We start from the raw sequence: 16,250 nt of genomic DNA, 5'->3' as shown, positions 1-16,250 counted from the left end.
CCCCCAACAGCTTATAATAAAATATGTAAATATTATAAAACTAGAAAAGTGTACATAAACTACAACAACTCTCAAGGCTTAAAACAAATTTTGCAATGTGTAAGTTAGAATAGTCATCATGGCCTTGTCAGCTTGTCTAAACTAGTTATGGTCAACACATGTTCAGAACATATGTAAGAGCATGTGCATTTAGGACAATTTTTGGTCCTTCAAATATATTAATCTTATTTTGAGAGTTTCTTAAGTTTAGTACGAGCATTGGTGTCCCTGAGAGTTGGTCTCCTGGAAAAAATAATAGTATTTTTAATTTAAAAAATTAATTATTTAAATTAATAAATAAAAACATATTAAAGTTTTAATTTAAATAAAACATATAACATTGACATTAAAAACATAAAAAAAAAAAAAAAGTTACAAAAACTTGAAAAAAACAAAATATACAATTAAAATATGAAAGATAAAAAAACATAAACCATACAAACATCAAAGATAAAAACAAACATTTTATTCAATTCATAGAATTTTTTTTAATTAATCTTATGTCCAAAGTTAGTCCAAATATGCTCAATCAAATCTTTTTTTAACCGTTCATGGACTTTTTTATCCCGAATTTCTGTAAGACGAGTAATCGTAGTGCTCATATTTGAACTCAAACTGGCGGCACCGACGGTATATGTTTGATCCACATCTTCTCCGTGTTGAAATTCAGAAACAATGTTTCGGTAACTGTATGTTCCTCGTTCATCCTCGACAATCATATTATAGAGTATTATGCATGCTCTCATAACATTTGCTATTTTGTTTTTATCCCATAAACGAGATGGATTTTTAATAACGGCGAATCTAGCTTGCAAGACTCCAAATGCACGCTCAACATCTTTCCGCACAACTTCTTGTTTTTTAGAGAAGAGAGAATTTTTCATACCTTGTGGAAGCCGGATAGATTGTATAAAAGTGGCCCATTTGGGATAAATACCATCCGTGAGATAGTACGCCAAATTGTACTCCCTTCCGTTGACAAAGTAGTTGACCTCCGGAGCTTTACCGTTAAGAATGTCATCAAAAACATTTGATCGATCTAGAATATTAAGATCGTTCATAGTACCTGGAGCTCCAAAAAAAGCATGCCATATCCAGAGGTCGTACGAAGCTACCACCTCCAGCATGATTGTAGGTTTTCCGGTTGATCGTGAATACATCCCTTTCCAAGCTGTTGGACAATTCTTCCACCCCCAATGCATACAGTCAATGCTCCCAACCATCCCGGGAAATCCACGTTTTTCATTTTCATAGAGTAGTCTTTCTAGGTCGTCCGGTCTGGGACGTCTTAGGTATTCATCGCCAAACAACAGGATTATTGCGGCGGTAAACTCGTGCAAACATTTCCGAGCGGTTGAACCACCAATTCGTACATACTCGTCAACTGTGTCGGCGGTAGTACCATATGCCAATTGGCGAATTGCTGCAGTACATTTTTGTATAGGTGACAGACTAGCCCGACCGGTTGCATCCTGGGATTGACGAAAATACTCGACTTCTGTAGAGAGACGTTGCACAATACGCATGAACAATGGCTTGTGCATGCGAAACCGTCGCCGAAATAAATAGTCCGGGTATGTTGGAGTATCACTGAAATAATCATTCCAAATATTATTGTGGCCTTCTTCTCGGTTTCTTGGGATAAAAATCCGTTTGTGCGGCTCTGTTGGTTCTTGAATGAGATTAGAATTTTCGGCATAATTATCAAAATATGCATCAAAATCATCATCCATACCATCTCTTTGGTAGTGATAATGGTATGATGAAGATGCCATTTAGAAAAAAAAAGAGAAGTGTAGATCTTGTTATCTTATTGAGGAGAAATCGAGTAATAAAGAAAAAGAGAAGTGGAGATCTTGCCTAGCTCATTTGTTTGGTTTTGTGTTACAAAAGAAACATATATATAGCAAATGATTTTGTATTACTCAATCCGTGATGATCCGTGACTTCAAGCAATATGACAAAAGCAATAAAAACAAAAGCTTGTGACAAAATCTTGTGACTACCACAATAATGATCCGTGACTTCAAGCATATAACAAGGATACCACAAAAGCAATTACCAAAACCATCAATACAAAACCATCAATACAAAATCATCAATACAAAACCATCAATACAAAAATCATCAATACCAAAACCATCAATACAAAACTATTTCTAATCCTATTTCTGGTCTTCCGTAGCTCAAATATTTCCTTCTCTAACCGGTCTATTGTCTGCGCTGTCTCATAATTAGTCGAGATTGGAAGGTTATCTACCTTCTGAGACAGGACTTCACATTGTCTGCCCATCTCTCTCATCTCCTCCATAACAGCTTCATCCCACCACTTGTGAATATGCATCTCTCCATCATCAACATTCCCACATGTGAAGAACCTGCATTAACATATATAATTAGCAAATCACTTAATAATCAGTTAAACATAGCAATATGAAGATAAGAGGGGCTGTAGCATACTGTCTGTTGTAACTTGTAGATAAGAGGGGCTGACCACAACAATAGCATACCTTCGGGAATCCGAACTCAACCTCAGGTTGAGGAGGGTATTGAGTCGCCTGAGCATTCATGAAGCTACTCTCAGCCTCATCCATCCGAATCAAAGCTTCTATCTCACTGTCCACAGTGTCGTCAGAGTATCTATCATATTGATCTGACGAATCAGGTTGAGAGTAGCTGTAGTCTTGGCCCATCTTATTTATTTGAAACATATACACACAGAGAATAGATTGACACAGTCAGAAACGCAAGGATAATAGATTAATCATACAAGAACAGTTTGACACAGTCAGAACTAAAACAGAAATTCGAACTTAGCTACTAAGAAAATCATAAAAAGTAACAACAATCTCAGAAATACTGAGCCACTATCTTATCCTTGATAAGTTGATCAACTTCACTAAGTGGTTCTGGTTTGGCGAGAAGTGTGTCTAGTATGCCAAGCTTCTGTAGCTTCTCCTTTTCAGCCATATCCACCTTCTTTACTTCCCACATGCTCTTATAGTCAGCAAGAGCCTTCCCCTGAGAATTGTTCCTCCTGGCCTTTGCAGCCTTGATATCTTGAGGCCTTTCCTCAAAGACTTGCTCACTGTGGGTTGACTCAGATTGTGAAGCTGGCTCGGATTGTGAAGCTGCCTCGGATTGTGAAGCTGCCTTTGCAACAGGTTTCCTCTTTGTTCTGACTGAAGTTGAAATGTTGTTAATAGCGTTAAGATTCATCCATTTCTGCTCAAACCTTAACAAACACCAGCAATGTTCCATTGTAAACTTCGTCTTTTGTTCAGCGAAGTAGATGTCATGAGCCATCTTTACCACATCGTTCTCAGAGTGTCCACTACTGTTTAGTCTCTCTGCAGCTGCATAAGCCCCGCAAAACTTATTTGTGCACTCATTGATTCTAAACCACCTCTGCTTACAGTTTATGTTCATCCCCTGTTCACCATTGGCTACAGCATGAGGAGTCTCCGCATAGTATTTGTTAACCCTTTGCCAAAATCTTCCTCCCTTCTATTGATTTGCAATTATCGGGTCCTTTGAAGTGTTCAGCCACACACTGATAAGAATTTCATCATCGGCCGGATTCCATTTCTTCCTGTTCTTCCTGACAGGTGTCTCTTGAGAAAGAGGTACATCATGAGATTCTTGAGACGAGTAAGGAGGTACTTCGTAAGCAACATTGTCGCCAGGTGATGGAAAACTCTCATAAGGAGAGTTTTCTTGGTTAAGTGACTCTCCTTGACTGTTGAGAAGCTCTAAATAACTAGAAGACTGACAGAATGGATTGTAAGAACTCATAGCAGAAGAGTTTTAGATGATGAGGATTCGGAAATGTTGTTGGTTTAACAAAGAAGAGAGATAGAAGAAGATGGAGAAAGATTGAAGGCGGTTTTGGTGTTTAAAATGTGAAAAGGTATCAAGTAATAAGTTACCATTCATAATGACATATCTTTCAACAACCTAAGTCTAATCACAATTTATGACAACTACAAACCATACTCGTACACAACTACACCAATACACAACTTACACAACTACACCACTACACAACTACAAAGCATTCTAGTATCCCATTAAATTGATAGAGGAGATGGTTTAAGACAAAATATTTACGGTTTTAATATATAAGTTTGATCACAATTAAGTTAGATCACAATTAGCAGAGATCATCACCACTAATAATATATATTCTCATAACTTTTAACAGATTTCTTTAAATAGATCACTATTACAAGCAAAGCAATGAATGAGACCAACTCTACACCAACCAAAACAATTTATGATTAAGAACCTATCATATAAATTTGTTTACCAAATCAATTAATGAGACCAATACAAAGAACAACTATTCAAGAACCAAAGCATTAACAAAAAAAAGTATTTACCTCTGACTCAATGATTGTCAACTGCTTCTTCTGTGATTTCCCGTGATGTGTTGCTATCTTCAAGTGACGCTGAGGAAACTCATGAACAGCAAACAATATGCAAGGTATAGTCAGTTTAACATAAAAGAATCAACATTATCCAAACAAAATAACAACAATCTTAGAGACAAAGCCAGAAACTCATACACTCATCCAGCTAACCCCAGAGACATAATCTAAAAACCTAATTCGAACCAAAACTGAGACACTCAACTATCGAAAAACAAAACATAATCCAAAACCCTAAATCAAAACAAAAATCAGAGACATTTGCAGCGTAAACCCAAAGATAAAACTATTATCGAGAACAATCGAACCAGAGACTAAACAATCAAAGACCAGACGTACCGAATCAGAGAAAAAAATCGAAAATACATCAAAATTACTAAATCGAAAACCCTAAACTAATCACAGAACCCTAAATCGAGAGATTAAATTCAGGATAAATAATCGAAACCCATAACCCTAAATCGAACTCTAATAACAAATCAGAGACTAAATCGAGAACCCTAAATCGAGAAACAATATTGAATCCCAGAAACAATATAACAAACCATAAAATCGAACACGAGTAGAACACTAACCTCCTTTCAATTGATACCGGCGGATAATCTTCTAGATGATACCGCAGATCGATTCGGATGCTTTCGCCGGCAAAACAAGTCGCCGTCGAGAGAGATAGAAACAAGAGAGAGAGAGTCAGAGATAAAAAAGAGAAGTCGATGCTTCGATTTTTTTCTATCCCCTACCCAAACAACACAAACAACTCAGAACATGCCTCGTGTAACGAAGGACAGGGAAATAAATGTCCTCTTTAAAGGAACGTTCCTTGGCAAAATGTCTCATTTCGATTTAAATTAAATCGTTTTATTATGAAGGACAAAGCATATACACGCTTGCACATGCCCTAATGGTTTAAAGTCATAATTCGTTAAATTGGTTTCGATTCATATTTGTCCATGTCAGATAATTAATATAGATACGCCGTACGCGCAACATAAAAGTCTATAAATTTTCCATTTTTATCACGTGTCATCATCTCAATGGCTAAGCTTGACTGTTATGATTGGCGTAGACCACCAAATCTGCTAACGTATTCACGATGCACTTTATTTCCTCCCACGATATACAATTCTTCCAACTTCTTTGATGTTGTGACAATTTAATAGACCAGAATAAAGAAAATTTAGTGGCATGAATGGATAAATCAGAGAATGACAAGTAGCCAGACAAGAGGGCTTGAGAGTGGATGAGGATCAACCAGACACGTAGACAAGGAGGTGGCTCTTGGGAAGAGGCAAAGGTCGGTTTACTTTCAATAACCGGCCTTTCTCAACTATAAAATAACCATATATCAACACTTTTTCAACATTACAAGGCAAATATTTTTTGACCGGTTTTATCACTTTTGCCCACGTAGGATCAAAAACATATACATTCATGACTTCATGGGGACAAACTATCCTACATGGTACCAAAAGTAATACTTGTTTTGTTGTCATCCCAAACATTATATGTACTTTTTAGTGGAAAGTAAGAAAATAATAGTATATGGGTGTAATGTTGGGAATATAATAGAGTCGACAATACTGGTGTATCGAAAGGTCTAATTAAACACTAATATAATGATCATAATGATCTATAGGTTAGATCCTGTTGGTATAATCAGGTTGGGAATAAGAAAATATTTGTTAGGAGGTACTGCGGCTATTTGACAATGCTTGAGACGTATTAATGCTTGTGAATTTTATAACAAGATATATTACAAAACACTTTATACATATGTAACCATAGTTAAATCAATGTAACATATCAAGAGTTTCAGATATGATGTTAGTTCTGATTGAAGAAAATAAAGTTTGTTTAAAAATATTGTACATTTTCAAACTTTGCCGACTGACACAAATGATAATTTTGTAAGGCTAAGATTTTTTTTATTTATTTTATATATAGAATCTGTGATTTGTATATTTTATTAGTCAGTTAATAAGCGTAAACGACATAAGTCCACATGGGCTTCTTTTTTTGTTGTTGTTGGGTTTGTTTACAATGATTAGTTTTTTTTTACAACACTATTCTATTTTCTGTTTGGTACATAATTTTTTTATATATTTTCTGTTTGGTACATATTTTTTTTTTAAGTAACAATAACAACATAAAATAGCCAAGCTAATTATTATGGGTATTATCTGTATGATCAAAAGACATTAAAATGGGGAAAACAAAACCATAACCTATTATTTGAATCTGGGGTTTATATATCATAATGACTTATAATAAAATTGATACAGTTAAAAGACAGCCGCAAATTATTTATCGTGACTCACGAGACTTATCTAACGTACATACAATACAGATCTGAGAGCCTTAAACTCTTGATAATACAGTTCACTAATATATATTGTAACCAATTTATTCAGAATAACAACAAAATACAGAGAATCAGATACACGAGAACGAGTGTGTGTACAAAATAAACAGAAACCAAACAAAAAAAGAAGAAGATATTTTATCTATAAAGAAAGCCACGTGTAATCAGAAAAAGGACCAAAGGCTTCGTTGAGCTGTCTATAAAACACAGAGAAGCATGCCTCTATGCTTCTCCATCATTCAATTAAGAACTCCTCCACCCAATTTTTTTTTTTAAAAACAACACCCCATTACTCTCTCTTTCTCTCAAACGCAAAACGATGGCTATAACCGCTACTACAAACGGCGGCGACGTTTCGTTAAACGCTGATAAGGTTTCACACGATCTTGTGGAAACTGATGTTGAGATCATCACCTCTGGTCGTCGTCGTATTCCTGCACACTCCGGTATCCTCGTAAGTTTTCTTTTTCCCCGATGAAACTTTTTAAGTTCTTCATATGATCAAACTTTTTTTTTTAGGGTTTGGTTTGTTAAACTTTGGTTTGGTTTAAAAACTGAAAAAAAAAATGCAGGCTTCAGCGTCACCAGTACTAACGAACATCATGGAGAAGCCGAGGAAAATCCACGGCGGATCATCGAAGAGAGTTATCAAGATTCTAGGTGTTCCATGCGACGCCGTTTCAGTTTTCGTCAGATTCCTCTATTCACCAAGGTTCGTTTTATTCTACCAAGTTCGAACTTTCAACTTATTGAATGTTTAATAAATTTAAAAAGTAGTACCTCACAACCAGATGTCCAGATTGCGATTGATTTTGTTTAAAACGTGTGAAACACAACACACATAGGTAGACGAAACAACCTAGCTAGAACCAAAATTGAAAAGATCAAATGGGATCTTTTAATTATTAGAAAAATACATAAAATGACTAAAACACCCTGACTTGTCTTTGTTTAGTAGTCTCACCGAGAAGGAGATGGAAACGTATGGGATCCATCTACTGGCTTTATCACACGTGTACATGGTGACTCAGTTAAAACAGCGATGCACTAAAGGCGTGGGTGAGTCAGTAACCACCGAAAACGTGGTCGATGTTCTCCAGCTGGCTCGGCTCTGCGACGCACCTGACCTCTTTCTCAAGTGCATGCGTCTCATTCAGTCCAAGTTCAAGACCGTTGAACAGACCGAAGGTTGGAAGTTTCTTCAAGAACACGATCCTTTTCTTGAACTCGACATTCTCCAATTCATCGACGAGGCTGAATCGGTAATTTTTACTCATATCACAACACCCCCTTTTTTTTTTCTTTGCTAGGTTTTTTAAAAAACTCTGTTTTATTGTTTGCTCCTCACGGTTCGATAGTATTACAAATCCGTAATCGAATCAATATTTTGATTACTAGATCCGAATTAGCTTCTAATCATAGTTTTGGGTAAATTTCTTGCAGAGGAAGAAAAGAAGACGGAGACACAGACGAGAACAGAATCTGTATATGCAATTGAGTGAAGCCATGGAATGTATCGAACATATATGTACCGAAGGTTGCACACTGGTCGGACCATCTTGCAACTTAGACAACAACAAGTCAACATCTCAAGTCAAAACCGGTCCGTGCAGTGCCTTCTCGACTTGTTACGGTCTCCAACTTCTGATACGTCACTTTGCAGTATGCAAGAAACGAGTAGATGGCAAAGGTTGTGTCCGTTGCAAGAGAATGATTCAACTCCTTAGACTCCATTCTTCCGTCTGCGACGACCAATCTGAATCTTGCCGTGTCCCTCTTTGCAGGTAAAATTACCGACATTTTAGAATCCTTAATCAAAACCACATGTTTAATGTTTCTAATGATTAAAGTTTTCACTTTTTGATGGTAAATCTCACTTGAATTTTTTCTTTTCTTTTTTAAAACTTTCGGCGCCAATTATAATTATTATATGTGTTGTGGTGGTAGCCTACTTATTAGATGATGAGTCGTGATATATCGGACGGCTGGAAATATTTTGTTTTGTTGAAATTGTTAAAAGATATTTGTATTTTTTTTTTTTTAATCAAAAGATATTTGTAAAAAGATATTTTTGAAAGCATAAAAATCTGATATAGTTGTCAACTTTTTTTTTTCTATTTTGGTGATTGGAATAGGCAATTTAAAAAAAGAGGTGAAAAGGACAAGAAAATGGTTGAGGAGACGAAGTGGAAGGTTCTGGTGAGAAGAGTTGCGTCCGCGAAAGCCATGTCTTCGTTATCCCAATCAAAGAAGAACAAAAGTGAAGTGTTATTTAAAGAAGAAGAAGAAGATTTCATTAGAATCCGGAACAAGTTAATATGAATATTGTAAGATATATGGCATTTAGAATGAGTGTTTGTTAGAAGCCATTATTAGAGTTGGAGGTTTTGTTTGTTTGTAATTTGTCTTTTGGACCGGTTGATTGGGTTAAATTTGTCGATGAGTAACCCTTTCAACCGATCTTTGTTTGGTCAGATTTATATATAAATGTGTTATTGGTTAAAGGTTACAACATAGTATAACTAGTTTTTGGAGAATTTGTGGTAAAAAATATATATATACAGAATTGTTGAATCCGGTTAAAACGCGCTAACAACAGTACACATGGGATTTAAAGGATTATCGAGTCTGAATAATTTCTGAGTTTAAGTTAAGTTTGGGTTGGTATAATTCATTTTTGACAATATGTATCATGATGTATCACAGACCATCATTCTTTTGTCGCTGATTGGTCTGCTAAATTATATGCATAAACCTGATTGCATATGAATCATTAAAAGATCTAAATGATATTCAAGTTAGATCGGTCTAATCAATCACAATAGTATCAACTTTGCATGATCACAAAACGAGAATTTGGAGGGGAAGAAATAGAAATTAAATTTAGGAGATCAAAATTGACCAAGCGGTCGTAGTCACTGGTGTAGTGGAAAGGTTGATCATAATTGAGGAGGATTCGAAAGGAAACAAGGCAAATTATTAGAAACTAACATGTGCTTAAGTATATAAGTTTAAAACAAAGATATTTCTTTAATCATTCTTTCGTCGACTGGTAAAAAAGGAAAGACGCGTGGGGAACAGATGAACCACGCATTGTGGTTTCGTGTCTTACATTTCTACTCATACTGCTTAACTACCAGATGAATGCATTTTACTTGAAAATATTCGTATCATATTCACAATCAAATTCTTGTCATTCTTTTTAAACCCTAAACCATGTTATAACAAAAAAAATTGAGAAAGAGATTAGGAAAAAATAGGGTAATTTCAATCACTAAATTTACTTTCAATTATTAGCACTCTTAAACAAATACTATCAATCAAGATTTTAATATATTCTCTTTTACATAAATTAAAACTTAGTTTTTATTTTTTTTCTCAAGTGTAAATTTTATTGATGAAACTCTATTATACATGAAACATAGTCTAAGATCCGTTTTTTTTTTTAATTACATATATAAAGAGAAAAACAACATGAAATAAGTACCATGTCCATGTGAGTGACAAATTGACAACCCGTCAAGCTTTCGAGTAGTGGAGCCATGCAGCCACCGATGTTTTCATACTAGACGACAATAATGATTCCGTATCATGATAAAATACAAGTGAGCAGATATTCAACCAGGTATATGAACTAAAGAGAAAACTAAAACATACAAAAAAAAGAAAAGGAAACGGCTAAAATATTATTATGATTAGTTTTATATTGTATGATATTTGAGTTTGTTAATAGTGTCTGATTTATAATTTTAATTGCACTGATGACATTCTTGTTTGTCGCTCTGAACACACAAAACTTAAACATGAGTTTAAAAACACATGAAACTTAAAATTTTGGATACGTTTCTAAAGTCATATTTCTATGATTCTATCTAACCCTATAAATTTAAAGTTATTCCTAAACCATTCACGCATCTAAACCCCAAGCTAAAAGAAGAGAGAAGAACAAGAAAAAGGTAAAAATCAGATAGAGAATCAAAAGATGAACTAAGAATATAACCAATCATCTTGGAACAGTAATCAGAGGAAAATCCTCAGTTCATCGAGAAAGAACAGATAATCAAAGGCTTTGAACAATGCCAATAAGTAGGTTCAAGGTCATAACCCATTATTCTCTAAGGTTGCAGCCTTGGCAAATGAGCCATATCCAACAAACGAGAATGTCAAAAAAAAAAAAAAAAAAAAAAAAAAAAAAAAAAAAGAACGGTGCAGTTAAACTTCAGAGTTGGAACAACAACCCTATTGACGCAGGGAAAGCAGAGAAACATAAACTTTCATACTTGGAATGGTTAGTGTCATTCTTCTGATGTGAACTACTACAAGTTGCAATTGCAAGTCTTTAAATGCCCACACAGAGAAACTACCATGACTCGCTAACTATGTCTGCAAACTCTGCATATGGGAGTCTTGAAAATGTCAAACCATTTCTAGCTACACAAATAAAGACGAAAATGGGTATCCTCTCTATCTAACTCCAAGACATAAAGCTGGTAAAGAAGTCGAAGATCCATCAGACTGGTCATCAGCTAGTGATCAAATACCAAACAATCTGAGGATACGACCCATACGCAACAACCGATATAAACATTGACTTTCTAAAATACGAAAGGTAAACCAATACTTGGATGACCCAATGGAACTTTTCACCCTATGAATCGCCTAAGATTCCACAAGATTGCCATGTGAGTCAGAGTATTCCAGTTAAAAGCTTACAGAAAAAGACACAAACTTGGAACATCCAACTAACAAACAAACTTAAGACACTTAAAAAAATGCCATCTTCCATTACTCCAAATCTCAGCAATAACAATGCAAATTGTGAATCCAGAATAACTCAAAACAATTGACGTTATAATAAAGACATAACACACTACACATGTATGCGAAATGCCCAGTTTTTCTTATTAGAAATGTGTTGGCAAAACAAAAGAAGAACACAGACGACTAATGACAATGCAATGTTGTAATCTGTAATATGGGAATCTCAAAGCTATTCAAAAGAAATTTAGAAACTCTTTGTTCTAAATTCAAGAAAAAAAAGGTTCATCCTTTGAATCCCAGACATATTCAGAAGAAACGAAAGGAGTGAAATTTCTCACCAAATAAAAAAAAAAGGAGCAGCAAATTCTACGACTTGCGACCAAGCTGTTTCCTGAGTTTCCTATACTTGTGCTTGTTCATCTTCTTCTTCCTCTTCTTTTTCACACTATCAGCGTAAATCACAATCTCTTTCGCTTCTTTCTCCTCCTCGACCTCCTCCAATGATGTTGCTTCAGCTAGATCCAGAACTTGGATCTTATTATTGGGATTCAAGCATAACCCCATAGAGAAACTAGGGTAAAACCGCATAGGTTGGTTCTCGAATTCATTCGGGGAGACTGTAATCACTGGGTTAACAAGAGAAACTGGATCGGGCTTCTCAAAAGCAGACTCGATGTTGTTGATGAAGAAGGGCTTCTGGTATGTGAAGAGAGAAGGAGTACTAGTAAGCCTCTGGATTGAATTGAAGCAGGACTTGCTCTTGATGAACCTATGCATTAGATTCGCCATTGCGGATCCCAAAAAAAACCCTAATAAGAAACCACAAAAACTCGTCAAACAAGAGAGAGTGACGACGGATGAAGATGAACGACAACGTCAGGGGTTTTTCAGTTTTGGGTCTTTTGGCTTAAACGACATCGTTTCAATGATAACGACGTCGTTTTTTCATGAGGGAAATAAAACCAAAAAAGTGCCCACACGCAGGATCGAACTACGGACCTTCAGTTTACAAGACTGACGCTCTACCACTGAGCTATACGGGCTACTTGTTTACTAAAACCCACATCTTATATATATATCATAAGTTAAATATGTCTGATAAGCATATTAATCATAATCATAATCATAATCAGATAATTGAATCAAAACCAAAAGTTGCTGATCAAATGTTACCGAAATTTATTTATACTAGTATGTAGATTACAAATGCTGTAATCAAAATTCATCATATGTATATGTTTTTGAAGGTCAATTACATCAAACCGAGCTTCAACTAACTCAATGAGAAACTGTTTATTTTATTTATTTGGTTTAACCGTATCTATAGAACCAAACACGGAACATTTTTAAAGTAGACAGATCAAAACATAACCACATGACATGAATAAACTCATAAACGAGGAGCAACTAAACCGTTTGCAGAACTGTTCCAAAGAACCTGAGTGTCAATAACAGAGAGATGCTTGTCATCAAGCCTCTTCCATGTCCTAATTGATTTTACATCTCCCCAAGTGCCTTTCCTCTTCTTGTTCAAATCAACAACCACAACTCTTGCTCTTCTCTCCCATCCAGCTTTACCATAAGCATGATACCCAAATCCACCACCATAGCATAGATTCAACCCTTTTAGTTCACCGCAGAAGTCGTTGACATGGTCGTGACCCACAAACACAGATTTCACATCTCCTCTAGCTACCAATGTCGTGAAGAAACCAGAGTTTGTAGAAGCCGCGTATGTAGCTTCTTGTCTCACTCCTTTTGTAGCGTTCTTTGAATCGAAACTCCAAAACTCCGGTAATGGAATGTGGAAGTAAGCTAGTCCTGGTGCTTTACCTTGTTGAGGATTAGGCTTAGCATTGTACTCTTTCTGCAATAACAAGTCAAAACAACAATGTCAATATCAACAAACAAGATTGTTTCATCTCATCATTAATATAATTATATATACCTGGAGACGTTTTGAAGTGCGGTCGAACCAAAACTGCTGAGAAGTTTTGACCCAATCATATTTACTTTTCATGTAAGGAACACTAGAGTAATCTCCACTATCGAGAAAATAAAGATTAAGAGCAGACTTGTTCTGTAGATTGGAATCAGCAGCTCCATGGACTTGGAGATTGTAATTACCAAAACCATCAATATAATGAGCAGCTTCAGGAGGATTCACTTGAGATAAAGTGTTTGGAAGCTTCACAATGTGATTCATGAGTCCTTGTCTTGACAAGGTAGATTCTTGATCATGGTTTCCCAAAACAGCAACCCATGGGATCTTAGACTCAATAGCAGGAGCAAACGCAGCGTTTAGAGACTTCACAGCATCTTTAGCATCAGACCCAAAAATATTATCACCTGAAAGGAAACCAAAACCCCACAAAGATAATAAATTGCCATAAATGTAATCATCAAACATTAAATTCAAAATCAGGGTTTATGCAACAAAACCATAAAGTTCAGATTTTTTTCTAAAAGTATAAATTTAGATTAGTGAATTGAGTAATCGACAGGAAAAAGATTAGGGATTTATTAAAAATTTGGGATTTTTTTACCGGTGAAGACGATGAGATCAGGCTTCTCGGCGGCGATGACTCGTGACATGAAGACGGTGGTGTTAAGGTCAGAACAGTGAGCTTTCTGGCTAGGAAGAACTGCTAGACACGGGGTTGTGGCACCGTTTGCGAAGTGCATATCAGCAACCTGAAGTATCTTGAACTCGCCGTTCGCACCGAACCTGAGTTCCCGACGACGAGCTGATGCTGGAATCGGAGATAAACAGAGACATGACAAAGAAACAGAGAAGAGAAAGGAGACGAGTAAGCTTATCTTTCTTCGATTGTCCGCCATTGTTTTTGGTACCAAAGAAAGACGATTAAGCGGGCTTTTTATGGTCGTGTCTCACAGTGTGGAAATGTTTGAGCAAGTGTGTCCGGAAGAATCCAAAACGAAAGTAAGAACAATTGACAATTTGACAAGGAATGTTTTTAAAAATCTTGTTTTACTTTTCAAAGAGGTTTAAACACTTGAAGAAAAAAAAAAAAAAAAAAAGAATCGCCTAGTTAATTTATATTGGCTTGATAATTAATTAGGAGTTAATGACACACAACTACCAAGTACCAACCATATTTTTCTTTTAACACAAACATAACTCCTCCATTCAGAGTCATTATGTAGATTACATTTAAGGTTTCTCCGGCGGTCTCTTACTCTATCTATTCTATACATGACTAACATGAGACTTGTAGTTGATTTATTAATTGGTTTTTATTATATGGTTGTTTTTTAAATTCGCATATTGTCTCAAATGTTTAACATCAAGAAAATATGGCTTGTCTTCGTGCTTTCGTTTGGAAGCACTTTTACGTATTCGTGGGTTTAGGAGGTAACGAAAATTTTCGAAAGTACTAAAAGAAAGAAAAAAGGCACTAACGTATTCGTGGGTTTAGGTCTTAGGACGTAACGAAAATTTCCGAGTAATCACTTAAAAAAGAACGAAAAAAAAGCATTCCTTTTAAAATAAAAGTCGTTGATTGACTTGGAATTTTTAATGCTATAGCTACCAATACATTTTATGAGAATTTTACATACGTAAAAGTGATTAAAACATCGAATACAAACTTGAAACATTATCGAGTTATTTTAAAATATAATAAGATATATAATAACCATTGAAATGGATCGGACCAGGAATGCTTATTCCCCCATTTAGCTTCATCGCCAGTGGAATCGAGCGCTTCAAGGTGACTTATTAGCCAGAACAATACCTTCCACCATCATCATCATCAGCATCAATCTCAGTGAGGTAAATCACGATCAAGAACACAAGCTTCTGGTGATAAAGACCTGAAGCAAGGAACATTATGTATATGCTTTCTAAATCTATATCGCTATCAAGCTATATATATCGTAATGTAGACATACACAAACTCAGAGACTTCAAGACTTGTAGTAGTCTAGTAGACGTACATATATATCAATATATGTGTGTGGAAGTAATATAAAGAGAGGTTTTGTGTCGTTGTTTCGAGAAGCAAAGCCGTATTGTTATATTCCCGCATGCGAGGTTTCTTTCTCACAGGAAATGGGTGTGGGGAAAAAAAAATATAAAGAGTTAACCTTTATAAAGGTGTGTTTGGCCTTTTTAAAATAACAATGTGATAGCTTTTTCGTTTTACCCTAAGTTTTTTTACGCAATGTACAGCCTTTACAACTATTCACACAACATTTATTTGCAAGATTGATAGTCAATATTTTATCTATAACTGGCTTCTTGAAATTATGATTAGAGAGTACTGTATATAAACAACAGTGACAGTGAATGACATCCAAGTTAAATTAGCTAGCTAGTGAATGTGATATATGTATTTCGCAAGATCTTCGATGTTTTATAGTACTATAGGTTAGCAAATATTTGTATTTTACCTATCGAAGATCAGGTGCACTTGTATAGTTGACTGTATATTTTTTGTTCGAATTTATTTTTATTTTCTATATAGGTTTCAAGAGCAAGTCACGCGCGGGAAGGTAGGTTGTGGCCCAATGGGCCTACGCGTAAGAAACACTTCTCCTTACAATATCTAAAGTAAAGGGCTCACTAGACATAGCACTAGAGTAAATGCTTTTAACTTTTTAAGAAAACAGTAACTAAAATGCATAAGACAAAG

At 35.5% G+C, this 16,250-nt stretch overlaps 5 protein-coding genes and 1 non-coding gene across 7 annotated transcripts; 1 reads left to right on the top strand and 5 right to left on the bottom strand.

The window, feature by feature from the left end:
* Positions 1-2,137: 2,137 nt before the first annotated feature.
* Positions 2,138-2,732, bottom strand: LOC147923123 (uncharacterized). Its single transcript, XM_087497920.1, has 2 exons — positions 2,500-2,732; positions 2,138-2,417 (listed from the first exon to the last, which is right to left on the bottom strand). Exons 1-2 carry the CDS (start codon positions 2,730-2,732, stop codon positions 2,138-2,140), a joined length of 513 nt encoding a protein of 170 aa, XP_087354046.1.
* A 157-nt stretch (positions 2,733-2,889) lies between these two features.
* LOC147923122 (uncharacterized) lies at positions 2,890-3,834 on the bottom strand. The gene is made up of 2 exons (XM_087497919.1): positions 3,594-3,834; positions 2,890-3,485 (listed from the first exon to the last, which is right to left on the bottom strand). The coding sequence occupies exons 1-2, from the start codon at positions 3,832-3,834 to the stop codon at positions 2,890-2,892; spliced, it is 837 nt and encodes a 278-aa protein (XP_087354045.1).
* A 3,060-nt stretch (positions 3,835-6,894) lies between these two features.
* LOC104762455 (BTB/POZ and TAZ domain-containing protein 1) lies at positions 6,895-9,335 on the top strand. 2 transcript variants are annotated; one of them, XM_019239863.2, is made up of 5 exons: positions 6,895-7,285; positions 7,404-7,543; positions 7,787-8,093; positions 8,275-8,615; positions 8,967-9,335. In XM_019239863.2, exons 1-5 carry the CDS (start codon positions 7,151-7,153, stop codon positions 9,151-9,153), a joined length of 1,110 nt encoding a protein of 369 aa, XP_019095408.1. In that variant the 5' UTR covers positions 6,895-7,150; the 3' UTR covers positions 9,154-9,335. The 2 variants fall into 2 exon arrangements, with proteins under 2 accessions (XP_019095408.1, XP_010484043.1); XM_010485741.3 differs by having other exon boundaries at positions 7,045-7,285; positions 7,790-8,093.
* Positions 9,336-11,710: 2,375 nt separating this feature from the next.
* LOC104762454 (uncharacterized) lies at positions 11,711-12,471 on the bottom strand. The gene has a single exon (XM_010485740.3). The coding sequence runs from the start codon at positions 12,379-12,381 to the stop codon at positions 11,959-11,961; it is 423 nt and encodes a 140-aa protein (XP_010484042.1). The 5' UTR covers positions 12,382-12,471; the 3' UTR covers positions 11,711-11,958.
* A 92-nt stretch (positions 12,472-12,563) lies between these two features.
* TRNAT-UGU (transfer RNA threonine (anticodon UGU)) lies at positions 12,564-12,635 on the bottom strand. Its single transcript has one exon. It is a non-coding gene; the product is annotated as a tRNA-Thr (tRNA).
* A 239-nt stretch (positions 12,636-12,874) lies between these two features.
* On the bottom strand, positions 12,875-14,638 carry LOC104762453 (putative inactive purple acid phosphatase 29). The gene is made up of 3 exons (XM_087499555.1): positions 14,139-14,638; positions 13,541-13,941; positions 12,875-13,459 (listed from the first exon to the last, which is right to left on the bottom strand). Exons 1-3 carry the CDS (start codon positions 14,431-14,433, stop codon positions 12,983-12,985), a joined length of 1,173 nt encoding a protein of 390 aa, XP_087355681.1. The 5' UTR covers positions 14,434-14,638; the 3' UTR covers positions 12,875-12,982.
* Between the last annotated feature and the right edge of the window lie 1,612 nt (positions 14,639-16,250).

Source organism: Camelina sativa, chromosome 18 (assembly GCF_030686135.1).
Source record: "Camelina sativa cultivar CO46 ecotype springtype chromosome 18, ASM3068613v1".
NCBI lineage: Eukaryota > Viridiplantae > Streptophyta > Magnoliopsida > Brassicales > Brassicaceae > Camelina > Camelina sativa.
This window is presented reverse-complemented; position numbering and strand designations above follow the sequence as displayed.

Excerpts from the sequence above, each read along its gene's own strand:
- LOC104762453 (XM_087499555.1), bottom strand. The coding sequence starts at position 14,433 with ATGGCGGACAATCGAAGAAAGATAAGCTTACTCGTCTCCTTTCTCTTC. Across the intron at positions 13,942-14,138 it reads TGATCTCATCGTCTTCACCG|GTGATAATATTTTTGGGTCT; the intron begins GTAAAAAAATCC and ends GTTTCCTTTCAG. Across the intron at positions 13,460-13,540 it reads GCACTTCAAAACGTCTCCAG|AAAGAGTACAATGCTAAGCC; the intron begins GTATATATAATT and ends TTGTTATTGCAG.
- LOC147923123 (XM_087497920.1), bottom strand. The coding sequence starts at position 2,732 with ATGGGCCAAGACTACAGCTACTCTCAACCTGATTCGTCAGATCAATAT. Across the intron at positions 2,418-2,499 it reads TCTACAAGTTACAACAGACA|GTTCTTCACATGTGGGAATG; the intron begins GTATGCTACAGC and ends ATGTTAATGCAG.
- LOC104762455 (XM_019239863.2), top strand. The coding sequence starts at position 7,151 with ATGGCTATAACCGCTACTACAAACGGCGGCGACGTTTCGTTAAACGCT. Across the intron at positions 7,286-7,403 it reads CTGCACACTCCGGTATCCTC|GCTTCAGCGTCACCAGTACT; the intron begins GTAAGTTTTCTT and ends AAAAAAATGCAG. Across the intron at positions 8,094-8,274 it reads TCATCGACGAGGCTGAATCG|AGGAAGAAAAGAAGACGGAG; the intron begins GTAATTTTTACT and ends AATTTCTTGCAG.
- LOC104762454 (XM_010485740.3), bottom strand. The coding sequence starts at position 12,381 with ATGGCGAATCTAATGCATAGGTTCATCAAGAGCAAGTCCTGCTTCAAT.
- LOC147923122 (XM_087497919.1), bottom strand. The coding sequence starts at position 3,834 with ATGAGTTCTTACAATCCATTCTGTCAGTCTTCTAGTTATTTAGAGCTT. Across the intron at positions 3,486-3,593 it reads CGATGATGAAATTCTTATCA|CCAATGGTGAACAGGGGATG; the intron begins GTGTGTGGCTGA and ends CTCATGCTGTAG.